The sequence below is a fragment of the Parus major genome, chromosome 2 (assembly GCF_001522545.3).
Source record: "Parus major isolate Abel chromosome 2, Parus_major1.1, whole genome shotgun sequence".
In the NCBI taxonomy this organism is placed as follows: Eukaryota; Metazoa; Chordata; class Aves; order Passeriformes; family Paridae; genus Parus; species Parus major.
Genome location: NC_031769.1, coordinates 139,972,350 through 140,000,236, shown reverse-complemented (window position 1 = coordinate 140,000,236; position 27,887 = coordinate 139,972,350). Strand labels below are relative to the sequence as shown.

Sequence of the window (27,887 nt, the reverse complement as noted above, 5' to 3'; positions counted from 1 at the left end):
AGAGGCTAACAGATTAGCCATTACCAAATTTATAATCCATGTAGGCTCTAAAACATGTTAAATAACTTGGAGCTGCATTTTTAAAACCTTAGGACTGAAATAACAGGAAATGAGCTTGTTTTAATGACACAGAGAAGCTGCATTAGAGGAAAAAAGTGGGGGAAAGGTGTACTTTTTTGCACACCAGCACATATATGCACACAACAGATACTGCTGAATTCAATGACAAAGGTATCACTGCTTTGCTGAAACCAACAAAAATACCTTCACTTCAGTGAAGCAGTTACGCTTAAAATATCAAGCTTATTTTATATTTTAAGCTCAACTTAAAATATCATGATGCATCTGAAGTAAACAGGACTTGAGTGCTTTATTGGTGAAGGCACAGACTTGCTTTTTATAGTCCTAACTTGAAAAAAATGTATTTTGCTGATAAAAGGAAATAATAAAAGAAGTTAAAAAGTCATTGCTTAAAATTATTTGAAATTCCTCTTATAACAATAAGACATCAATTATTAATTGGCTTACAATCAAAATATAAACCAACTGTGTTTCACTTAAGTCTGGATATAGATCATTAGTCTCTAACAATGAGGACTATGTTATGATTTACTAGGAAAGCTTTAAAAACCATGGATAGTCCAAATAAACGAAAAAAGTTCTGAATCATCCAAAATAAACTAGGAGGTCTACAAATTAGGGTGGTATCTAAAGTGAAATGTGCATTTAAAGACTACACGGGGAACAGTGCCTGTATTTACTGCTGTCCAACACTTGCTGGATGTAGATATAGTTTAGAACTCCCTTTAAACACGTATCTTTAATTACCTGAATGAAGATTTTTCAGTTAAGCATCTGATCAGATGATTTTAAAAGAATTAAAGGAAAACCTTTCTGCAACAGAAAAAACTTGTAAGCTTCTCAACAGAACTAGTGGGAAACGCACTGCTTTGCTCTCCTTTTACTGCTTTTAAAAGAACAAAAAGCAGTAGCAAGATATTAGCAGGGCAGGTTTAACTGAAAAGCTCTACTACCTTAACATGTTGAAACACAGATTTCCCACCTTGAAGGGAAATCAGGGATTTCCTTTTGCCTTTTCTAGAGAAATCCATAGAAAACCGACACCGAGAGGTGTCTGCGCAGACACACACTAGAACAGGTCACTCAGGAAGTTGAGCTCTCCCTGCACGACCTGGCCTGAAGCTGAGATTCGGCCGCCCTGAACCTGCCCCTTCCCGGCCCGGATCTGCCGCGGAGCCGCCGCTCGCTCCCGCTGGGCCGGGAACGCGCCGTGCCCGGGGCGGGAACGCGCCGAGCCCGCGACGGGAACGCGCCGAGCCCGGGTCGGACAGCGCGAGGGGGTGGCGCCCCCTGGCGGTCACTACCAGCGCTGCCGCCGGGGCCGAGTCTGTCCGTCCTTTGTCCGCCCTTTGCCCAGGGGCAGAGCGAGGACCTGGCTCATAAACCCAGCAATCCGCCTGCTCACCCTATACACGCACCAGCCGAGTCAGGTAGAAGGAAGGCAGTGGGAGCCGAGCTTTCAAACATCGGTTCTCTGCAGCCACAGCCATCAATTTGTTCGTCAAATCAGCTGCCTCACTCATCTGCACTTCTATCTTCTACAGTACATGAGGTGGTATCACCTGAGAGTAGAGCCTCTTAACTACAGTGTCCTCAATCATTCTCAAAGCACTACTCATCCCATATTCCCAACGGTGCGAGTTTGGGAGGGAGAAGCTAAAAACTCTGCCAGCCTGTAGCAAGCTGGGAAAAAAAATAAAAATTAATAGTTGTTCTGGCAACTTCAGTATTTTACACCTGCTGAAGAGCTGTCTTTCCAATTCTGTATTGTTTAAATGTAACATTTGCGTCTTTTAAAAGATAATATTTAAATAAGGGTATGTTTTCATAAATGATCATAATGAGAAGAGATCATTTACCTGATTTATTGTTTCTTCAAATGCTTTTATATAATGATTAAGTTCTCTGTCCATTGTAGCATATTCTAGCATGACTTTTTCCATATTGTCAACATCTTCTGCATCATCTGCAAAATTAAAAATGCGGAACATGGGTAATCAAATTATTTTCAAGCAGCATTTTTCTTTACAAATATTTTATTTACAAGTATTCATGCTGTGAATACCTAATGCATTTGTAAGTCTCAGCAGATGTTTTCAAGCTAATCAAACATACACTTTTTTTTCTCCCCCATTTTGCAACTGTAATCTTTGACATTTCTTGGGTAACTCAAACAAACAGCTTACTCAGAAAGACACTTCCCTGGTTTCATGTGAACAAGAGAGAGTATGTGTAATTTCATCTACCAACACCTAGTCATTAGGCAATCAGGATATTTTCTGCAAAAGTTATATTTCATGACTCATCACATTGCCTCAGAAATAGTCAGAAGAAACCTAAATGCCCTCTCAGCACAGTATAGTTCACAGCTATAATTAGACCCTTTATCCCCAATAAACACAGCTACAGGAAAATCAAAACAAAGCCAGCATTTTATAACACAGGAAATAATGGAAGAACGGATAGCATTGGTGACTCAAGCAGTAAAATTCTAATTGCTAGGGAAAATCAATTAACACAGGTCATGTGATTAGTAATTGATACCCACTTTTATTCTCTTCTGCATTCCTCCTAATTCTACTCCTTTCAGCTCTAACTACACCTCTGCTTTCCCATTCTAACATTGCTGTGCATCTGCTTAGGTAAGGACCCTCTGTAGATGCTACAAGGCTAAACAGCCACAGCTGTATATTCCTGACACAGCTGCATGTACCACATCAAATGCTGCCAACTGTGGGAGGACAGCCAGCCACAAGCCCTGAATCCATGCAAGAAATCAAGTAGTTAGTAAGCCTAAGTTTCCACTTCTGCTACTCACATTTATTCCTATCCTGCAGTTTCCAGGTATTGAGAAAGCAGCTGGAAGCAGCTGGACTATGTGAAAGAATCCCAAAGTTTGCCATGCAGCATTAGGGGTTGTCATTTGATGGAGCATTCTTTAAAAGCACTTAAGTAGCCAATCTGTGCTGCTACTTTTAGTAAGAAAATTTTGTAGTACATGGCTTTTTAATTTTTTTTTTTTTTTTTTGTAAAGAAAAGAAAATGTCTTCTGATCTGGCAAGCTGGCACACTTCTTAACTTGCTAACTATATTATTATGTTAGAACACAAAAATCTGTCCCTGCAGAAAGCTGACACAATTGTATATGGCCATCAGTTTGAGAGAAAAATCTGAAACATGTCACTCAGAGACAGAAACATCACACCATACTGAAACACTGATGGATCAAGGAGACAAAGGAAAAGTGCTAAGATACATTTACACAAAAAAAGTCACATAATAAGCTATGCCATTTTGTGAACATGGCAATTTCAGTCATGACATTTCCCTTAATTATATATAGGCTTGGTATGTATCCATTTTTCATTAAGTAGATGAATGGATACTGCAGACAGAATCTTGGCCTTCCTGCAACTTTCTTCTGAATAATCAGCATTCCCCTCTCCCCTTTCCCTTCCCTCCCACCCAGTTTCCATGTCCTATCTGGTAACTATGATCACACTATTTTTCCTTCCTGCTAGGAAGCATATGAAATGCCTCCTTCACGGCTGACACAAAGGACACTCCATGAATCACAGGAAAGGTCTGTGTAGCAAATAACTGTCATTCTCCTCCCATGGCCAAAATGAATCATATCCACAACATAAAGAAACTATAGTGGCCTAAATATTTTTTAAACAATTTTAGGGGAGAAGTGCATTTTTAAATACCAAAGAGCTGTATAAATGTTGTCTTTCCTAATAGTTAAAAAATAACTTTAGGTGAAGAGTACTAACATTGTGTGCAACTTGGGAGATGCATTAAAGCTCAAAGAGGTGGAACAGAGCTTGGCAAGAGGGAAATTATCTCCAAATACATCCTGCTCCACATTCTTCCTGTACTGACGGTTCCACCCATTCACCAGCCTACTTTAAGTCTCTCCTGAGATTTCACTGCTGTTTCCCTGTTGCTGTTCTTTACACACATTACACATCCTAGGAAATTGGTGAACATGTCACTAGCACACAATCATATCCCTGCCCTTGGAGGCACTATGGACATACAGATAGATCTGAAGGACTGCATACAGGTCAGTTGTTGTCCATATCCTATTTCTGCTCCTTGACAGACTCTGGAGTCCACCTTCTGTCTGAAGTTCAATCCATAGGGTGCTGAGAGCTAAGAGAAAATCTCCTATGTTGTTCCCAGCCACTTACCTCCCCATATCTTAAACAAGATTTAAAATAAAACTTACACAAACTATTCTATTTGCCTTTTAAAAGCTCTCACAGTTCTACATAACACACTGCATAACCTGCTGTGCAAGGCTTCTCTGCTTCCCCTTCCCTTGAAGAGCCAAGAGCATTTCTGTCCCCCCTACTAGGGAGCAGATGCAGGGCAGAGCTTGGGTGCACATGATAAAAAACTGTGGGTGACTGTATGGGGGAGTAAAGTTTCACAGCTCACCAAGGCAGGGATCCCAGCACCTTCAAGGTTTCTTTAGAACAGACTCCACCATAGACTAACTAGAACACACTAGTTGACCTGATCTTACTAAGAAACAAGAAATTAGAAAAGATTTTTCTCTCCTCAACACCATCCCATTAACTCATTCTCACAAATCCCAACCACTGATTTAACAGCACTACAGTATCAAAAATAATTAAAATTTAATAATTACATCAGGCCTTTGAAAGATTCAAAAAGCATTATCTGTTATTCACTATGCAAGCTCTGCTGCTGCTTTTGCTTCACATGTGACAGTGGAGATCCGTGCTAAGGAGATTGAAGGCACTGACTTCCAGCAGACCAGGAGCACACTGACTGCTGAATGCCCTCCAGCCCGACTCCAGCTACAAAGCCAGACAACTCTCCAAAGTACTCAAACCTTGCACTCTGCAGGCCAACAACCTAGCTTAACACCAAAATCAAACACTTTGCAAGTGCTGGATGAGTGCCTTTCTGTTATCTAATCAAAAGTTATCCTAATCTTATTTCTAATTCATATCTAAGGAATGCATTCCAAACTCTCTGCATATGCTTTTAGCTCCTGCCACAAAATACCATTGAAGTGCATATTGTAGTCTCCTTGTTATCTAGGCTAAATATGTTGAATTCAGTAAGCATTTCTTCACAAGTAATTTCCTTCACCACTCAGAGATTATACGTTTTGCAATATTAAATTTTTTACTCACAGAAAGCCCAGTTCAAGGCCATAATTTCATTTTCAAAGGCCCATGTGCAGCATGCTGAATTAGCTGGCTGAATATGCAGTTTGCAATTATGAATTCCAGCTCACACAACTTTATGATCTCTTATTATAATGGAACAGGGATATTATTCTGAAAAGTCACAAAATATTATAGAACAAAACGGCATAAAGTGACTAGTAAGGGTTCGATTTCACACTTCTGAAGATAACCAATCACACTTAGCTGACATAATGCTGACTTAAACCATAATCAGTCAGGACTAAGTTATGTACCATGAACGCCCAGTGTTAAAACAGAAGTTTCAACAACAGAATAGCGTCAAGTCAGCATTAATTTAATACATCCTATAGTAACACTCCTCTAAAGTTCAGTTATCCAAAACTTGCATTTCCTAACATCTGAGTTCATATTTACTTTAGCTTCCTTATATATCCACAAGTTATCAAAATTTCTAAAAAATTTTTACAACTACCTCTTTCCGTGCAAAAGTTACACACATAAGTATTTGTAATTTAGGGTATTACAGCTGTCCTGCAGCCAGTACACACCTAGTCTAAATAAGTATTCACTTCCACTGCAGACTTCAACACAAAATAGTCTGGAATACCATGAAATTACAGGAAGGCTCCAAACTTATAAATACAAATGTACTTAAAATGAATGCTTAAACACAGGCAATATGGATTAATACATAGATGCTTTCATATCTTTATAGTACTGGCTGACGAAAGTCAAAATTTCAATTTAAAGAAAGCAGGACATGTCAGTTCTACCTCTGGCACTATATATTAACATGTTTTGAAATTTAAGGCTACACGCAGGTTTTCCCATGATTCGAGGCAGTAGAGGAATGGTACTCCATTGCCCAGAAATTTTGACAGCAGATTTCAGACTTTTAAAACACTCTTAACACAAACACCCATCACTTGAGCCATTAGCAACAGTGGTAGTAGGCAGTTGTCTTCATATGCCCCAGCAGCAGATAAAATACACATTTTGCCAGCAGGTTTCAAGTTACTGCTGACAGCAGAGGAACACGTGCTCTCTGACTCCCTGATTTAGTTCCATCTTTTGGAGGAGAAAATACACTCTCAATTCAAGATAAAGCTAAGTATTTTTGCTGTCATTTTTAGTAAGCCCTTCATTTACAGATCTGTAACAGATCTGTAACAGAAGTGTTAAGACTACCCTCTGCACCCCCAGTTCTGGTCTACTCAAAACTATTGATAATACAAGTTGGACAGCAGATCTCGAAAAAACTCTCAACCAACCCACACTCTTTAAGAACAGTCTGACAACACACTTGGAGAAGACAGTAGTGATGCTCAGCAGTGAGAGGACACAGACCTATTAGAAAAACACTGTCTCACTTCCCCTCTCTGTCTATACAGGAGTGAAGCTTGTCACAGCACACCAGACTATACAGACCAAGAGGAACTTAAGCAGGAGACTGATTGCTTCTGCAGCACTGAGGGTACATGGCTTCTTTTTCTCCTGCAGATACATGGACAGCTTCTCAGAAAACTTTCATCAAAGATTTCTTTCAAAATCTCATTTCCCTGGCCTGCAACATACTTTACTTATTAAGCTGCAGAAAGAGCATTAGGTTAATAAATAAAATTCTAAACTAAAAGGAATGAGAAGCCATACAAAGGAACAGCAAAAAAACTGGAGAAAATCAAATTCATCTCCTGAACACAGGTTTCTTCACACAGAAAAATGGCTGAAAGCAGAATGCCCAAAAAATCTCCATGGAGATGTCTGGATAGGGCATTAACCACTGCAATTCATAAGAGAAGAAAAATTACTGCTGATAAGAGGAGCAACAACCATACAGGGAATGGCAATTGGTCATCTAAGGGGGAATGTGGGGCAGTAATTGCAAAATTTCCCTCCATGTAACAGTCAGAAACTACTTACTGCTGAAGTCAGACATAATGAAACCTCCAGCTTCTCAGGAAATGCCTTAACTGGGCTTTAGAGAATTTGAAGCCATATTTCCCTCACTCTCCCCTAACAAAGCCACTCTTTTTGCACAGGAAGTTTTCACATAGTGTTAGAGACTGAGCATGTATGATTTTAGAGACCAATACTTTCACCTAGATACCAGACTCCAGTGAAAGGTAGGTGTATTTCACAAAATGAAGTTACGTAAGTGACAGAAAGAGAAACCTACGCTAGATGGGTGGGCCATCTTGAGCAGGGGATTGGGCAAGATGACCTCCAGAAGTCCCTTCCAACCTCAGCCATTCTGGGTTTCCACAACATTCTTCAATATTCAACAACCTCCTCTCTAAGCCATTTTTCTGAACGATGGTTAAAGTGAGTTCAAGTTCAAATGTGCTCAAGCAAAGAAGGAAGTGGAATGTGAGTTTCCAGCATTCTATCAAAGAAAAAAATCTAAGTAGGAGGAACAAAGTCGAGAAGCATGTGAGGCAGGACTAGCAGTATTTGGAAAGAACAGCACAGAGAACAAGCACACAGGAAACACCAGAACTATCACTTGTGAGTGATTTTTAACGTTTCTTCTTATTTCCTATTGAGCTTATGTTAAGAAACTGCAAATTAAACTGCAATACTTGAATTTAGGTCAAGCATTTTCCTGTACCTGAGTAAAATCTTCTCAGGTTGTATTTTAGAAAAGAAAGGACTATGCTTTTCAGTCTGGATTTAAACATTTCACTTTATCCAGCAAGTAATGGGGAAAAAATCTTCAATTACCCATCACTCTCTGCTTAGTTTTTTTGTTTTTCTTTTAAAGTCAGTTGTACCAAGAGTGCCTGTTAGATTACAAACTATGCCTGATGAAAAAACCCTGGTCTTGTATTATAAACCATTTCTCTCTAGGCTATGACTGTTTGAAACAGGAACAGAGTCAGTGGCCCAGGAGGTTCCTGCCAATCCCATGGAAAATAAATCCAAGTACATTCTATTGCAGAGAATCAGAAGTTCAATAGAAACAGACCATGCATGGTCTGAATACCCACCCTGAAAGATCTCAATTGCTTAGTGCCCTTGAAACATCTCAGGGGGCCAGTATTTCCAGTGAGTGGGTGTTGCACACATTCTGAAAACAGTCATTTCAGAGTGGGCACAGGGAAACTGAGGCACTTGGCATCACTAACCACTTTTGAAAATAACTGTATTAATCCATAATAATCACAACACTTTTCCTCAACCTGTAACTCCCTTAAACTCCATCACCAGCAGAACATGACCAACAGTGCTTTTGAAAGCAACTTCATTACAGTACTTTTTTTTTTCCTCCAGACCACCAGGGGAAGACTAAAAAGCCATAATGAACCAAGTTTAGACATGAGAGCAGTTTCAATGATCTATCTGACCAGGTACATTGACCACAGTTCCCAAACAGACTGAAATGTAAAGAACAGCATTATCTCTGAACATCAACTGACACTATATTGAGCAAATGAAACAAAAAGGGTTCTCACAAAGAATTTGATGTAGAAAAACAATCCAGTATGTGCTGACTTGCTTTGCTGTATAAAATCCAAAGTAAAATTTTATTCAACACAAATAGAGATGGTTTAATTTAGGCTGACACATACAAGTCATACAAAGACATAAACTAAACTCTCATAGAAGTATACATACTCTGCTATGAAACAAAAAATAGTTTTCTAGATATTTACACATTTTTTTCTCTTGTAAGCTCTATACTTGATGCCACATGCAGCACCAAGACGTGAAGACAGATAGTATGCATATGATTTTTCCAAAAAAAAAAAAATGGCCTTTAGCTTGACTAAACACTAACACCTGTACAATTCCCAGGCTATTTCCCACCCTTCAGACAAAAGAGACCAGCACTTGACCAGTACCTCTTTTCTCCTTACTAAGTTCCAGGGTTATGGTGAGGTTAATCTTTATTTTACCAATAAATGCCTACTTCATTTTGCAGAAAGACCAATTTAAAGTTAACAAAGACAATATAACTAGTGTGCAGAACCACTGAAGGGAGGATAAAGCATTTACAAGATGTAATAGGTTTGAGAAGCAACTCAAGCTCTGCACTATCATAATTCTACACCAGTCTCCTGGCATTATTGTGATATCCATCCAGAATTACAGTTCTCTCTTCTGCAAATGAGTAAATCAGCATTCCTCAACTCTAGCACAACACAAGTCCAGGAAGAACAGAAACACAAGTTATACTCACAGATAAGCAGCAAGAGAACACCAAGGCTGAGGTTCACATACATTTTCTTTGGCAACAAAGTGATTTTCACAGGTCATTTCCCCAGGCACTCATTCCTGCTGCTCCTCTTATGTTCGTCCTCTGCTGCCCATCAGCCAGGATAATACAGTCTTTCATAGCATCAGACTATAAATTGGATTAATGAAACAATTCAAGCTAAAAATAGCAATGTGTCCTCCAAACCCAAACCCAAATCCATGCTATTCCAGTAATAGAATCTGTGTGCAGATATCCAAACAGTTTTATCAGTACAATTAAGGGAGTAGCAAACTGTAGCAGGGTGGAGATGGGGGGGGAACACTTCCTAAACCAACTTGCTTGCCAAGAAAAAGGCAAAAGGAGTCACACCTGTGTATTTTCAAAGTAAGCACAAGGCATACCTTATCGTCTCAAAGAAATCTGAAAAATCTCTCGTAAAGTAAATAAAAAACCTCCCCATACTTTCCTACATATATATATATATATATTTACAATATATGTAAAATACATACTTACAAACACATATAATCATATATCACACTCTTCCCAGTGGATTTTAACATATGACGAAATTAAGGCTGAAAAGAACATTTACAACATAATTTTAATGGGAAAGAATTTTCCTATGATTAACAAAATGTTTCTTGCCTCTGGAAGCATGGACATGTCTGCACCACATAACAGAGCCTGGTTCAGTGCCCCAAGCTGCTGCTGACCTTGCCTTCCTCAGAATGAGAGATGTGAGGGCTGGGAATACTTAAAAATAAAGGGTTTAGTGCTGTCCTTCTTCTACACAATTCTTCCTCTCAGAACTTGATAAGGTAATACTGGAATTTGGTAAAAATTTTCTTGAAATATTTTCCCATACAAGGAACAGCAAAATATTTGTTAAGGCCTCATAACTGCTACTCTTTGATCTCTCAGAATTCTATGTAAAACTGATACTTAAAATGAAGAATTTTATTTCAAGACTTTTAATGGTTCTTTACCATTCTCTAAAAGACTCAGGCTGCTTTATGTATGATTTCCCTTGGAAATGATTATCAGCACAATTTTATTTTGTTTATTCCAACAAGTTCATTTCTAACTTGCTAGATCCTTTTTAAGCACAATTTCTTCTCTATTTCTCAAGACCTCTACTGCCACATTATGAATTCTACAGAGATAATCCATGCAGTTTTTATTTACAAGTCAACTGTATTAATGCTTTCTCTTGCCAAAACAGAATTCTTCTCATATTTTAAATTGTACTGACAGATGAAAACAAATATTTTAGCATGAAGTGCAAGTCTGTCTCTAATAAAAGGCATGATGTTTATGAGCCAGCAGCAAATAATACTATTAATAATACTATTAGGTTTTTCACCAAAAAAATTGTGCTTCTGTTAATGAATCAATTATATTTCTCATCTTAGAGAAGCTCATTCAAAGAGTACCTTCATTAAAGTAAATGCAGCAATTAGAATTTCCTCCATTTAGGGGAAACAGGAAATGGGTTGGAAAGACTTTTCAGAAAAAAAAATATCAGTAAGATAGAAAAACATGCCCTTTTCACCCAAGATCTTCAGAATTCTCAGAAACATTACCTCTCTGTCCCAAAATGCAGGAAGCCTGGCTCAGAGCTAACAAGCCCTCATTCAAAGCTTATTTAATCACTGTAATGTTTGAGTAAGCATAGCTGTCTTGGTTCTGGGCTTAAGCTACCATAGTATCTGAGTCTGGTGCAGCTATATCTGAGCTGAAATCTAACTGCACAGACTAGGCCTGTGGCACTACAGGAAACAGGAGCCACATGGAGCAGCAGTGTCCTGGCTGGATGCGGCGTGGTGACCTGGGACACAGCTTGGGACACACGCCTCCCAAAGCAGCCAAGGGCTGTACTGTGCACAGGTCTCACCCTCAGCTCCCCACTGCACACAAGTCAGTCCTGCTGCTGTGCACCAAGTGCTCAGCAAAGCTGAGTGACCTCCAAAGTGCCCACCAAAGCTCTGTGACCTGCTCTCTGCAGTGTACACAACGCCCCACGAGCACGCTGCAGTGTGCACAAGCCTTACTACAAGGGAAAGCAACAATACACACATCAAACAGGGAAGTAAGACCAAGATAAGCCCCTCACTCCACGATAATCCACCACTGTCTTATTTCAGTGCAGTTCGGTGGTCATTGTTCCATTCACACACACAGAAAACCCACAGAATCCAAGCTAAGCTTCCACAACCAACTGCAACAGCTTAATGCAGACAAAAACGAGCACTCATCAAGCACTTAAATGTTAACACCACCAACCCAAAATGAAACAGATGGGGGAGAAAAAATGCCAAAATATGTCTGGTTTTTCAATGCCCAGTACTTTGATTAGATGCTTAAAAGCATTTTTTCTTCTCTGAACCCACACAGCCTCCCAATCTAAATTTTGATATTTCTGCTTCTACAACCCTTGGCATTCCTGACTTCAGAATTTAGAGAAGGTTATCAGTAGCCCCAGACAGAGCACGGCTGCTCTTTTGCTAACCAGCTGGGACATTGGCTGTACTGCAGCTGAGCAGCAAGCTCAGGGTGGGAAAACAATCCAGTTTTATAGGCAGCTTTTAAGACAAATCTGGCTGGCAGCAACTCCAGATTTTCCACCACTGTGAACAAAGCAGTGAAGTTTCTTAAAACAGAGCTGACACTGGTCCACACACATACATGAATAAACAGAAGACAAATCAGATTCGTAATATACAGCTGACAATAGAAAAGTTGGGGTCTTAAAATCAGAAACAATGATCTGTAAGATTCTCAGAAATGTGAAGGTTAGTAGAAATTGATATGAGTATCATCTCCAAAGTTAATTTTTGAGAATGCAGATACTTCCATGTCCTTTGGATATTTTCCAGTTTCTGCTGAAGAGAACTGACAAACAGAACACAATCAAGGTTAAACTAAAGGAGTCTAGAAAACAAGTGTCCCATGCAAGCAAAGGTCAGGTGATGTTCCCCATGCAAAACATCCAATTCAGCATGAATCACATATTGATACGGCACTTGAAGTGCTAATCATGCCAGACTACTAAAGCTAGTGCTTTATAATGTTTAGTTGTGATAAAGTGTTTAACTGTGATAAACACTATAAACACTAACAGCCCATAATTCCTCAAAATGACCAAAACCACCCCAAAACCCCAACACAAAAAAAAAAAAAAATCCCCAAAAAACCAACCCACATAATCCTCTTACATAGACAATGCAAAGGCAAAGACTGCACACAAACTTCAAGTGTAATGAAAACCAGCATTTCTTTCTGCCTCTAACAGGCTTCCCTTGCATAAAACCTCTTCTGTGAATTGGCAGGTCTCTTTTTGGCATGAATTGCTGGTATGTGGCATTCATTCTGCTGCTTGAATGCTGGTAAGTGACAGAGCTAAATCTTTCCATTGCTGAAATTTCACTTCCCACAAAATTCATACAAAAAATTCATCCTATTACAAGGAGCTTCTACTTTCTTATCATGCAGAAAATGCATATCTCTGTGCAAAAAAAAAATGCAATGCAAGTCTATGTTATCTGGGTCTCTCATACACCCACAAATATTTACCATTTTGAGAGGAAACAGGAATTTGTTTGATGGCTTACAGTATACCACAGATGATGGTCTCTCAGCAAGTTTTTCATATAGTGCTGTTATCTTTGTCCATAGTAGGAAAGAAGAAGCTTTGAGGGGCCTCATGGCTTCTCAAATGGTAGTTTTGAAAAAAAAACAGGAATATAAATTGAAACTGAATGTGGAAATGTTCTGTAACAAGATAAGATGTAAAATGTTGTCTCCATTTCAACTTAAACAAAACTGGTAAACTATGACACAGCTATCAGTCATCGTGTTATTAAAATAATTAAATTCAGAACCGTAAGACTATGGTTGAGATTTGTGTGGCTAACATGCACTAGTTGAGAAAATTTTCTCTCCTTTATACTGGTATGTTTCTGAATTTTGTTCAATTTAAATTTTTTTTCCTGTAAAAGTGATTGGGCAAGTCTGTACACAAAATTATATTCAGTGGAGAAATCTTGATTACCTTGAGACATCAGACCAGAATACACACCTCTAACAAAGTATGGATAAAATCTAAAAATACCAAGAAAATATAGAATTTGAATGAGTTATGTCATAGCTAATTCTCTCAAAAACAGCTGTGAATTAGATCCACACCCACAAGTAATAAACTTCAAAAAACGAAGTCTTGTGAAAATGTCACATTAATCTACCCATGCAGTAAATGTCTACTCACCCACTACTTACTAAGATGATTAGTAAGGAAATCACAAGTTAAACTTTATTCATCTGAAGAAAAATAGGAAAGAGGTTGCAAGGTTGATTTAACTCAGAAGATATTATTGTCACTTGACATTTACATGCAATGTATAATTCCATTCCCACTTACAGTCTGGGGAAAGCCTGTTAAAATTACTTCCTTAATGTGTGAACACTTCTTTGAATTGTGTTCTTTTCATCTGCCACCTTCTCCTTAAGCCAGCTGGCTCCTTTTGTTAAGTCTTTTTTAATAGGAAAGTTCATTATATGTAATTTAGGGAGCAGTTTGAGACTGTCACCTTCTATTGAGTGCTACTGCACACACATATTTCAGGGCACTCTATAGTATCTATTGATGTCAAAAATGCAAGAAGTTCACACACATATGCTGAACAGCTCTAGCATGGGACTAATAGAAATGACCACATCTATCTCCTCATTTTCATCCACATGGACTAGTCCTCCTTCCATTTATATGCCAGACTACTCTTCCTCTTTGTAAAAGATGATACCTTTGTGGCAACTACTGAAGTTGCTTTCATGGAAACACTATTAAGGAAGGCATTCAAGTATCTTTTGTCATCTAGAGACTGACCAGCATACTGTCCTGCTTAATCCTGTTGCTGTGGCTTTCTTATTTCTTACTTTCTCTTCTCCTTCATTACACACTTCTTTACCACTTACTCCTCTCCCCTTCTATTCCTTCTCATCCAGCTCCCCCACTCCTTTTTTCTTCTCTGAGGACTTGCTAGCCGACTTCTTGATTCTTTCACTACGTGTAAGTGCTGTCTTCCAGTGATCACAGTCTTTGGGGGTCACCTCTCACTTTCTCCCATCCTTTTATGTAATAGCAGCTCTAACAGACTCATAGCTGTTGGTTTTCTACTGAAACAACAATAATAAAAAGGGGGTAAGTTCCCTGGTCATTAGTAGTAACTGTGCTGTGTACTGCAGAGTAACTAACCTAACATAAACACTGCCTGAGGGTGCCTGGGCAGAGTCAGTGACAGCAGTTATTGGTTACTATGTGCCCTGCACAAAAGGTTGTGCACTATGATGTTCATCCGTAATGTCAGACCCTTGTTCAATGACTAAGAGGGGTACAGGGATTGTTCTGGTTTTTTAGGTTTTTTTTAAGAAGAGGCTGACTCTATGCTGACAATTTGGCAGATGCATCCCTATCTTTAGCGGCACATAGTGCATAATTCAGGCATAGACTCTAAACAAACAAGCATGAGACTAAATCCTCCTAATTGCATTGTCCTTCAATAAGTTCTCTCAGTATTTCAAAGTAAGAGCAACACAAATTACTTATGCCTGGAAAGTGGGAGTTACACCAGGACTGACTAAAGCAGCTCAACTTGTGAACTTAAAGATGCTAAAGGCAACTTTTTCATGATCCACCACTACCATTTTGAAGATTTCTGAACATACTGGGCTCTTTGATTATCAGATAAAAATGTAAGATCCAGTGCCTGAAAACTGAAAGGTAAAAGAAAACACAAGGTTGAACTGTTTATTCAGAGATAGGATGGATTCTTCAATTGACCTTTGCTGAACTGTAGGTTTCACTGTAAATTTTCTTTCTGTAAGCAGTTCTAGTAGCACATTTTTTTAATCAGTGCAAAATTTTCTCTCTTCATATAGTATTGTCCCACTAATAAACACCAGACTACCCTCCTGTAGACATGGTTGTGGATCCAAGTGTAAAATTTCACTTAGTACCCTGAGTGTATTCTAGTGGTTTGAACCATTTCATATCACCTGTAATCACACCTACAGTTGTGATATTTCCTATCTGTCAATTCACAAAGGCAAGGATATTATCGTTGCTGGTCTGCTGCCTTTTATTTCCCCTGTACACATATTATTCCTGGTTACCCATTTCCTATTTTTTTTCCAATCACCTACCACCATTACAGAAAATTCACATTATTTTTAAACTCTTGTAACATAGTAAAACCAGAAATTAATATCTACACAGGAGTTTGAGATATTCATACATTCTTCCAAAACATTCCTGATGTTTTGGAAGAATGTATGAATACATTTTTATAGAAATATGTATATTTCTATAAAATATAGAAGGCAAACTCATGTTTTTATAGAAGGCAAACTCATGTTTTGTGACTTCCAGTGACTTCCTCAAGGCCACAGTGTGGTGCCAGTTTGAAAGCACAGTTAGTCCCAGCCTTGAGGACTCAGAAAAATTAAATTAAAGAGTACCTCCGTTATTCTATCTCATTCATATTATGATATTATGTGTTCCTTGTTCTTCTTCAGAGAAAATGGTGAAAAAAATGAGAAGGAAAATAAAATAACCTATGAAAATTATAATTTGAAATATTTTAAAGCTCCAATTCAGACCACCAACCCCTGCCTATCCTCCAAAAGATGGTCTTTTTCATAGGTTTCAATATCAGTAGGGAACACAAAAATCTTACACACAATTCTAACTGAAAAAGAAAACATTCCCATTTAAATTTCTGGAATTTAATCAGTACATATTACAATCTTCATTCTTTGGAGCATCAGTGTGCTATGCAACATTGGTGTAAATTTCATAAAACATGTGATAAAACCTCTATTTGAATCAGAGGAGTTTTTTTTAAACTGTAAGTATTAAAAACTTCTATGTTCCCTTACAAATAAAAAGTTATTTGAGTATGAATAAAAACAAGGCAAAAGCTAGTAACAAGTTCTTGAATTATTGAAGAGGTGAACAAAGAGACAGGAAAAGAAAGGGAAAAAAAATTTTTGAAAATGTCCTGTATCTATTCATAGGATCTGGATGAAGTTTCAGAATGATCACATCTACATAAGGGCTTCCTTCATGTCTTGACCAAACACTGAGAACGTGTCATACAGTAAATTACTCAGATAAAATATTTCTCTTTGGCTTTTGTTCAAAAAGGTTGATTTATCTTTGCGCTAAAGAGCCCACACAAGACCTCTGCAGTACTTCATGGTATTTCCAAACTGGAACAGACCATCAGCATCATTCTGTTCTGATCTCATGCACAGCAGAGGCCAAAGAACCTCACCCAGCAATTTCAAGCCTATAACTCACAGCCGTAAGCTCACTCATTCTCTCAAGGTTAACATCACTAGTCCACAGAAGGTCTCCAAAAAGGTCTTTACAGCATTTAAATCCCACTTATGATCTATTTTGAAGACTACTGAGATTTTATGAGGTCTAGGACAGAGAAATTTATAGTAACTATGGGTACATGAGGTAACCCACCAGGTGACTGCAAATCTCTCTGACTCACAATGACCTTTGGGGGAGAAAACTACTCATTGCCTTAGAAAAATATCTAAGAAAATGGAATAAATATTCACACATATGCATGTATTTGACATCAGACACTATGTAAATACCACCTTACCAAAATCTGTGAAATAAAACTGAGCAGTTTTCATGTGAGCACTCATAAGAGTTCTGACAAAACCTGGGACTGCCCAGCTCTGACCTTCTGCTCAGGTGCACACTGTCAGGACATTTCCATGAGAACACACTAAAGACAGTTATTCAGCAAGCTAAGCTTTAAACCAAGCCCGGATTTCACTCTGAATGATACTCTTTAGATAAACCACAACATAGCAGCTTCATGCAACAATAAATGTATAAAATTCAATGATCAGTATCAATTTGATAATACAAATTCTCTTTCTATTCATCTTAATCCGTCATTTATATTTTGTTGTCACTAAATGCAAGAGTACAGTGATAAGGCACCAACACCTCTAGATGCATTCTAGGAGTGAGTTCCAGAGTGCCACAGCCGGTGAAGCAAAAAGGAAAGCCTCTGCTGCCACCTAAAGGGTTTCTCTGCACATCGAACTGCTGAAGCTGGGGAACAGAGATACACCCAGCTTAATGAGCACCCAAACTGAAAAAGAGCTATCAGATCAAAAGCACGCTGCTGAAGACAATAATATAGCTGCTTAATATAGCTTATTACAGCTTAATAGAGCTGCTTTCCCCTCACTGCACTGTGCTTTGCTTGCAGTCAAAATTACAGCTAGGAAACAGTAACAACACTACATATTTGTTTCTTCCCACTCTGTAAGATTACAGACTACAGTCAGAGTGGTTTTGGATAAATATAAAAGAACAAAAATCTTTCATTACAAGTCATATTTTTCCAGATTTTGAAACCAGGCACATTTCCAATTCTCCTTTTTTGGGCCGCTTCTTTGAAGAACAACTTCCAGAACCAACCAGTGTGCTCCAGCAGCGGGCTCATCAGTGCTGGATATAAACATTGTAAGTAAAGACAGGTAGAAAAAAAAATAAAAATAATCCAGCTCTCTCTTCTCAAAATTTTATATTGACCGCATAGTGCAATATATTGAGCATAGTGCAAAAAATGTAACTTTTTTGTTTTCAGAAAAGTATTTCACAAGAACTCAACCAGTCTTTCTTGTTTCAAAGAATGCAATTACTTGAAGATACACTCTAAGCGTAACATCATGTACTCACTTGAAGAAAACATATCTTTCTCATTGTTAGCTGAAAGGTTAAATACCTGTATATGAGGTTAAATACATCTTTCCTAAAAACATTAATCTTAAGCAAGGGATTTGAAGGAAAACAAAATTAGTATTTCTGAGAATCTGGAACATTTTATTTCCCACACCACAAAACACAAGCTTACTTTGGACAACAGGAAAAGAACTTCTCCAAGAAAGATTGGAAGTACAAGTAATGTTGGTACCTACACTGAGTTTGTGCATGTCGCCAGTTAGCACCACAGACATTGCTGTAGCAACAAAGCAGATCAGTGAACAAACAGCTTCTGGCAGAGAAAAACCAGAGGTTAGGACAAAACTTCCTCTGTGAGCAGCATGGTATCATAAGGGAATTCTTGCAGCTTCACAGAAAACATCTAGCAGAGTCTTACACAGAAGGATGAACTTCATGCATTATTGGTCTCTCCTCATTTTCTACACTACCTCCTCATAACTAGAAAACATTTCTGCATAGCAAGTGTCAGTGAAAAGCCATTTATCTCCAGGATGGACTTCAATATTCTACACTCACATTCTCCAACAAGAAAACAGAAAATCTATAGTTAGGTTCTCCAATAAGAAAAAAAATGTATTCCTACAGTGCATATAAAACTGTTTGCTACTTTCTTTTAACAAGCAGCTTCACAGATACACAGACCTAAGAATGAAAACCATAGTCTGATTTCTCATGAACAGTCCTTGCAACACAGACCACAACTCTGACCATTACGAGGCCACTGTGAGGTGGAGACTTGACCAAAGTACCATTTGTATATGATAGAAAGCAGAATGTGCAAGAAAACATCTTGACATGGTTTATCTTGCTTGGACAAGAACAGGGCAGCAAGGCAAAGTTTATCCTGCTCATTTCCTCAGTCAGAGGACCTTCATGCTCACACCTCTTACTCAAGCAGGTCACAAAATGTTACTCCAACCTATTTGCTACAGGCTGTTCTCAGGACACATACCTTATGTTTGGATTATTTTTAAGAAGTACAATGAGCTCTAACACCATGGAAACTAAGAGACTATTAACATTTTAGAAAGCACAGGTGTCAGCAGATTGATTTCTGGATCCAAAACAATTACACTGTAGTCATTTCATGCACAAGAACTTTGTCAATGTCAAGATTCATGTTATGGTACAACACTGCAGGAATTCTGCATTTGAATTTCCAAGGAAAAATAAGCTAGGGAAAAAAAAAAAGAACAAAGAAAACAAATTAACCAAATCATTTGATATTCAAGGAGAGCTACAGATTCCATTTTCATACTGGAATTTATACCATTCCAAATAGAAGTTTTAGGTCAATGACAGAGAAACTTATATGGAAAGGGCCCCTCTCTCAGGGATGAAAAAACTTAGAATGTTCAAGTCTGTTTCAGGCTGCCACAATGGGTTTAGAAAGTCACCACAAAGAACAGTGGCTATTCCATATAAACTCATCCAGTTGTCTATCAAAAGGCTGGTAATAATTTCATAAAACAAGGCTAAGCACCACATCTGGATGCTCCAAATGTCAACAACCCTCAGCATCGTTTAGAGCTGTTCTTGTTAAAACCATTCTAACTGAGAAGTGAGATAAGTCAAAGTAATGTGGGTAATCTCACAGAGTTAAATCCACATGGAAAGAAGATCCTACATTACCAGCTAGTGTTTAACTAGTACTGAACAGGCATGATGACACAAGTGGATCTGAATCAACTGGTAATGAGAAAGCAGTCAGAAAAGGAGAACATTTCACATAAGAGATGCAGTGCAGCACATATGAAGAAAATCGCAGGGATAGCCTTGGGACAAGGGGAACAGACAAATGGGGTAAGCAGACAGAATTGAGGTAAACTCTGCTGGCAGAAGTAGCAGGTTATGCAATGAGCAGACAAGAAAGAAAAGTCAGAGCTGTAACTCTTAATCTGGGGAACACGCCAAAGAATTGTATCACTAACATTTTTAAGACCCCTGGGCCTGTTCTGTACACAGTGGTGAGCACAAAAACCCTTCAAAGGATGGTAAGAAAACAGAAGGAATTCTCAAGCAGATCCTAATCGTGCTACAGGAAGATCACTTCTATGCAATACAGATGGCAAACAGCCATGGGCAGCAGCTGACCATGACGTTTTCTGCAAGTCTTTGAAGAAGAGGTAGCTCTTTTTTTTTTTTTTTTCCTCAAGTAAGATTAGAATTCACCTGAAGTAACTGCTTCCCAAAAACAGCTATTCCACACCTCATGGCCTCTAGACTTCACTGGGAAACTGATATATGGCTGGGAGAATATCCCAGACATCAAGGAAGCATCTTGCTTTCTACTAGAAAACCCATTCAGCTAATTAGACAAAGCCCTAACTGCTCATTCTTTAAAATGCTTTTCAAAAATTTTATGCTAAGAAATTCTTACCTTGTCTGTAGTTAGTATACTCTCCAGACCTCCCAATTATTTCCCACTTGGGAGGACAATCCTCCCAGCTTGGACTCCAGCCCAGACAAAAGTAACACCCCATCTAAAGAGCAGCTGTTTAGATGGAACAGCTGCTGGAGATTGGAGATTACCATGAGCTAAAATTTCTTCATTTCAATATTCACAGCTTTCCATACTTTACAATCCCATATTCTTGAAAAAGTTCTGCTGAAGAGTCACCTAAAACTGCCATCCTCAGCAAGCTGACCAAATTTACACCCAAAATCTGGAGCAAAGCTGGGAATGGATGTCTGTCATGGATATGCCAGTTTGTCCTGGGCCAGCATATTCTTACCATAATCAGCACATCAGTCAACATGGAATTGCACATTTCACTAATTCCAAAAACAAAGAATAAAACTTATAATTCAAGTTTTTGACATGGATGTCCATCAGTGCCTTCTAACTCTATAGAACTACTCCAAGTAGGTAAGTAAAGACAGTTCAGCAACCAAAAGAAGTTAAACTAGCAGTGTAAACAGCTGTTCCTGTGTGCAGAGGTGTCAACACATGGCTTAAAGTTCAACACTCAGAGAATTACAATTCAGAGATGTTGACAAACAAGTACTTGTGACAAGTAACTTAATGAATTCTCTTTCTGCAATCACACTAATAAAGCTCAAAACCAGAACGAGGCAAGATTTAGGAAGATGCAAATTATAGAACTGAGATGATTTTACTTGCGTTATAACTGATTTTGAACAGTGTCATCCTCAAATTCTCAAATCTATTAGGTCCCCAATCCAGCAAAGGATATAAGCATGTGCTTTAGTTTTAAAGTATTCAGATGCTCAAAAGTTTGGTGGACCACTCACAACTATCAATGTGTCCTGTCATTCAGTATTTTACTAGGCTGGGCCACAGAATACCCAAGAGCACAGGCAGGACCTACTGAAATCAAGTGTGCACAATCTGTTTTTCTGCTTACATCATTTATTTATATAGTAACTTTTCAAAATGCTTATATACAACAACAGTGTTCTTTAAAGAAGTGAAAAATACATCCATTAGACAATGTCAGTATCTAAAAGATAATCAGCAGAAAGACTGAGAAGGACAAGAGATATATCTTTCTTTTTCACTCTTTAAATAAAATGAGCTTTTAAATTGGCTGCTTCCCTTTCACATTCAGTTTGCTGAAACTAATTTTCACCTCCAGATTCACAGAGCCTTAACCCCTTCCAGGATCTTCTAAAATTCCATCTCTTTGCCAGCACATGCACATAACACCGATGTTCAATGCTAAAAGTCAGCAGTTTCTCAATTGACAGGGAGATCTTAATCAGCAATTTAACTTCACAGACAACAAAACCCCTTAAAAATAAGAGGTTTTCATGATCAGATACATTAAAATTATTCTGCACACTCTTGGCTATTATTAGTAATAGCCTTATTAATAATAAATAGCCTTATTTTTTAGAGATTGGACAAATTCATAAATGAGCAATGCCTGACCCAAAAATTTAACACAAGTAATTTCTTTTCATAAATCTATATAGGAGTAGAACAAAATAAATATTTAATAAATTCATTTAACAGTAAATGTTTTCAGGATTTTGTTTGTGGGGAATAGGAATTAAGAGAGGAAAAATCACCCATTGAGATAACTTTGCTGTTTTTTCAGTTGTCTTAAGAAGCAAATGTAATTTTTCTCATGTACTTGCTATGAAAAATGTTGTTACTATTCACAAAAAACAGCACTGTCCATTATGAAAGACTAAAGGAACAATATACACCATAGAAAAAGTGCTTGTGAACTAAAATAAACAGTTGCAACAGAATTCCTTGCTTCCACAAAGCTTGGCAATGAAACCTGTCAGAAGCCAGACAGTCAAATTTTGCAAAGGAAATTAAGGCAAATTGCAAATGAGACAGGAAGAAGAACACAGAAATATATTATCTAACTCTGTCTCGAAATTAAATTAGTATTTTGCCTCAGAACATGATGGCAAAGTAGGACAGAGGAGCAACAGCTCTAGAAATAGAAATTGCCACATGTGACCTGGAGGTAAGAGCTGAACAGTCAAGTCCAGCAGATCAGATGATGCTAATTCTAAAACACTGAGAGTTTACCAAAGCATGTTACCACAGAAACCTGGTATCATTCCTGATGGCATTTTGTAAGGAGCACAAGAACCTGAAGTCCAAGCAGAGTAGTCGGGGGAATGTAAACCAAACCTCACAAAAGTGATGACCACTATTTGTTCATTCCATGAAAATACATCTGCAAGGAAAGGTGTAAGAGTGAAGACAACTGTTGTAGGTAAAATATAATTTTGGAACACCAGACCAAAGAAGTATGACCTACAAATCCTAGAAATCTGGAATACCTTCTCTGTAGTGCAATGGGATGGACTATGATAATAGATCATGCTTGATAATTCTATAATCATGATTCAACAGGAAAGTTGCCTCTACTAGAATAAAATGTGTTATGATCTAGATAGGAGTGGTTTTCCAGTCCCATGATGTAACTTAACGTATTTCATTAGGAGTAATCGCCTCCTCTCACGATAGAATGCTAAAAATGGTCCTTTTAGTTACTGAGTTAAATGAACAAAATAATTTCAAGCTTTTAATTAAAGACAAATGTGTCAGAAGCAGGTAAATGAGGAAGAGACATTTGCTAGGAGTACAAGGCACAAATTTGCAGTTGCAGATCTGCAGAGCTGAGCTTAAGTTGCCTTACATCCTTCCCAGTAGGAATGCATCAGGAGCTTCTACTGAAGAGTGAAATTAATGAAGACTTATTTTTTGTATAAATAATTAATTTCTGTGGTCTTGAGGATGAAAAAATTCAATACATTCAATGTATTTCCATACATTCCTTATAATAAACTAGGAGAGATGGTGACTACTAAAGCAGAGAGGAAATGGAGCTGATTACACAAGTTTTACGTCAAAGGGAATCCCCAGGTCACTGGTCAGACAAGCTTTCCATTTTCCCTTCCTGCTAGAAATGACATGTCAATAGTCTCTGACAGCAGTATGGATAAAAAGGTGAAAGGAGAGAGAATTATAACGCTAGACGATGAGACAAACATTAATCTTGATTGTATGTAATCCTTGGCTTAGCTGAGTGCAAGATTTATAATGAACAGCAGAACTTTTCTTTCAAAAGATTCTTGTTCTCCACTCTCTGCTCCATTAAAACTATCAGAGGTTTGGAGCTTTAAAGTTTTTATTTTTCCCTAGTGAAAACATTAACAGAGATCTAAGATACAGAAATGGGTCAGCTAATGCTTGTCTTTGAAAAGTAGCTTTGCAGTGCTCCTTTCATTGTGAAATAGCAATGACACGACCATCAGCAGTAATTAAAGACTTAAAGTACCCCACTTTGCAAATGTCCAAACTGAAGCATCCTAAGAAATGCCTGATTTTCAGGAGAGACAGTGTTTAAAAAAACTGCATCCTCTAACAGGTGTCTCAAGCTTTCTATTCAAAATCTTTAGCATTATTTTAATATATTTTGCCCTGAACGTCAAATAAAACACACACAAAGAAGCAGTATGAGAATGAAAACTCATTTTATTCACCCACTTAAGAGGCCTCCTCCATCTCATTCAGCAATGTTAAAGTTTCTACAAAGCTGTAGGGTAACAATCACAGGAACACCATTAGTCTTGGGAGTCACAAAAGCAGGGACAATATTTGCCAGGTATTTACATTTTCACTGAATTTATCATTTAAATGAAATCTTCCATTTAACTGAAATTATTTTAATGAAAACACCCTGGAAAAGCCAGAAGAGCTGCAATAAAGGTTGATATTAACAGCAACAAAGTCAAAATACATAGGTCTGGGACTCACCTGTCAGATTCAGGACACAATAAAAGAGAGAATATACTTACTGAAACTTTCCACAAGGTCAAGGGCAACCTGAGTAGCCACATCCATTCCAGAGTTGATGTAGGACTGGCAGTTTTTCAAAGAAGAAAGAGCAGAATCAATTGCATTGAACGAGATCCTTGGACCACCTGACATCTTGAAATTGTTACTCTAGAAATAACAGGGAGAACATATTAAAAAAAGCTGCACACAAAGAATTTGGGATAGAAAACCTAAGTTCTAAGAGACAGCTAAACATAAAGCAGTGTCAACAGAATCACTGAAACATTAGGGAGCAGGGATGAAAACTTAGCTCCCAAGATATCAGTAATTTCAGTGAAAGTGCAATGCATCACAGGTTTCAATTCACCTCCTATTCAGTATTAAGCAAAACTACATCACTAAAAGCAACTGGCAGTTCTCCTCTGCTCATTTCTATCACTAAACGACAGTGAAGTTCAATCTCCACAACTATGTCTGTTTGAAAACTACTGCTCTATTTCAGATCCAAAAGATCCAAAAAAGCCCACATGCCCAAAAACTTGTCTGGGTTATCCAGGCATATAATCAATTAGGCTAGAAGAAATGTGATTTCTCACATTCAATTTAGTTTCACCAGCAGCTGGCCCTTGAAAAAAAAAAGATCTAACAAAGGACCACCCTAAGAATCTTCTTAAAACATCTATCATCATTTTTATATAAAAGCCCACCTTAAAAATGCTGCTTACTTTTGCCAAAGCTGCTACAAACTTTTAGCACCCACATTCCATTAGCACAAAATAAAAGTCACACAGGTGCCATTGTTTATCTTCCTTACCACCCTCTGGTTCTGCAATACACACCCACAGCCTACACCTTTGTGGGGATTAGCTGCTCTGCTATTAGCAGCAGCTATTATTAATAGCTCTATATTATTAGTTTTTTCTTAATTAAAAAAAAATTGCATAAGCAAAAACACTCAAAGGTTCTAATAATAATTGTTATTATTAGAACCTTCAAATGTTTTTGCTTATGCTGTGCCTATCCACTCCGCTCCCATCCATGTTTCCTCACAAAAATCCCCAATTTCTGCTCTTCCTTCTTCATGCTTTGCCATAACCCACTCAGACAACATGTAGCTACTGTGAGAAACGTGAACCTTGTGTGCAGAATTTTATACTTCAAGTTGTAGATTAGAAAAATTCTGCTTCATCTTTAGATACACACAAAAAAAGGAAGAAAAAATAGGCAGAGCAAAGCAGAACTCTTAGATAAGCAGAAATACTGCATTATTCCATGTAAAGAATAACTAGTATGTTCAAGGACTATACTGAGACACCATTGGGAAAGATAGAGAGCAGAATCCACAAATTTGGGGTATACTAGAAGGTGAAGAGTTGTTCTATCATTAACAGCCTTTAACAGGGTCATTAACAGATTGCTGTTTAATCCAACAGCAATCTGGAAAAACTCTAAATAGAAAGTACAAATTGAATTAGAATATATATACATAATATACAATAAAAAGTTTTGTATACCTAAGGCTGTATCTCTCTCTACTGCTTTCCCTCAAACTCCAGAACTTCTTATGTTCCCCCTAACCTGAACAACATTGACACATTAGTCACAAGTACTATGCAGACTGTGAGACCTGAATACCTGGTGTCTCCTAACGTTTATTTCCTATCATTTTCCCTTTTTTCCATTTATAAAATGTGCTTGGCCAGTGAATACTATCTTTTAGTACACCATCTTTAGGTCATGTGCTTCCAGCAACATTTTGTTGAAAGTTCAATCTCACCACAAATTGAACTTCTTAATTACATGCAAATTTGTCTTCCTCTCTATCCCCTTCTAAATATACATCTTTCCACAGATGCAGCAGGCTTCAACTACAGCTCTTGTTACGTCAGCTCATGCTCTCCCTGACAGAAGACTGTGACTGCTATCATTAGAGATCTTGAGAGGCTGCCAAACTGACAACAGAAGACAAGGGGAAAGTTCCTTATAGAACTCACTAAAACTAAAGAAAAAGGATGCTCTTGAAGATTTAATAACAAATTCCTTCAGCTAGTATATTATTTAACATTTTTTTAAGGTACTTGTTTGCTATCTTAGCAAGACTGTTTGTATAGGATCTCTGTGATCCAAATATACACTACTGAATAGTCACATAAACTTATGGGAGAAACTTTATCTTTCTGAGCCCATTTTATGTATCAAAGTTAACAAAGAGAGCCTAATTCCTCTCTTGAACTTAGTAAATCTCACTGAGAAAGGCTGCTGTTCTTTTGGAAATTTCACAGATAGACACTGTGAAAGCAGGAATCTGGAAAAAAAAGAAACCAACAGTGAAAAGTCAAAAAGGCTCCTTCATTCTCATGAGCAAATACACAGAAGCAGATGTTACTGGTTATGACATTAAATCATATCATTGCAGTGGTAGGTTCATCTCAATCTGTCTTTTGGAAAGTGATTCCTCTTTTGTTTTGAATATTCCTTTTTTTGATTTTTAATAAAAGATTATTTTTCTTAGAAACTGGTTACAATCCTGTAATGCCCCAGCCTACTTGATGGGTTCAGGGGAAGGCAGTGGGATATACCCTGGGCAGTGCACAGGAAAAACAACCAAATTACCAGGAGACGCCATAACAACTTTTACTTGCAAACTTTAGAATATTCAACTAGAATAAGATACTTGCCAAATTTTAAAACATCCAGACAAAATAAGGCACTTCCCAAACTTTAGCTCAGCAAACTTCAACTTCTCTAGACACAAGAAGACACTAGAATTTTTCAGCCCAGATTACAACATATTTTGAGAAGAACGTGTAAGAACACCAGAAAGAAGAAGAAAATGGAGAGTTAAAGGTAGATGGCCACCACCCAGGATCCAGAATTGTCTCAGCAGCTTCTAAACCCCAGGCAGTAGAGTGTGTTTGGCACACATGTTGCTTTCCTTTTATCTGCTACACTCTGCCACTTCAGGGATTACAGGCCCTGTTCCCCCACCACTTCCCAGCTGCCTGTTTCGAGCCAGTCAGCCACTCCTCAGGTCTCCTAAAGATCCCAAGGCAAAGATTTCACTCTTGAACTTCCTAAGTGAATTCTTCAACTTCAGCTTGGAGCTGTCCATTCTACCTTCCAAGGGAAAGGCACATCCCTAGCTGGAATTGGTTTCTCTGCAGTGTTTGTAACACGCTCTTTTCTGCCAGGAAGGTTTTCAGTGGGTGCATCAAAGAACTTATCATTTAAACCCTCCAGCCCTTTCACTTCTGGAAAACACAACCAGCAAACTCTGTGGTGAATGAGACTATCGAGGGCATTTTTTTTCTTTCACCAAGTGAT

The 27,887-nt window shown here is 38.0% G+C and overlaps 1 protein-coding gene across 1 annotated transcript in view; it reads right to left on the bottom strand.

The window, feature by feature from the left end:
* NSMCE2 (NSE2 (MMS21) homolog, SMC5-SMC6 complex SUMO ligase) overlaps positions 1-27,887 on the bottom strand; it is a 127,173-nt gene that overhangs the window by 98,604 nt on the left and 682 nt on the right. The window contains exons 2-3 of the mRNA XM_015617820.3: positions 24,584-24,731; positions 1,941-2,047 (exon numbers count right to left, since the gene is read on the bottom strand). Coding sequence (XP_015473306.1) covers positions 1,941-2,047; positions 24,584-24,731 — 255 coding nt within the window. The remainder of the gene's footprint in view (positions 1-1,940; positions 2,048-24,583; positions 24,732-27,887) is intronic.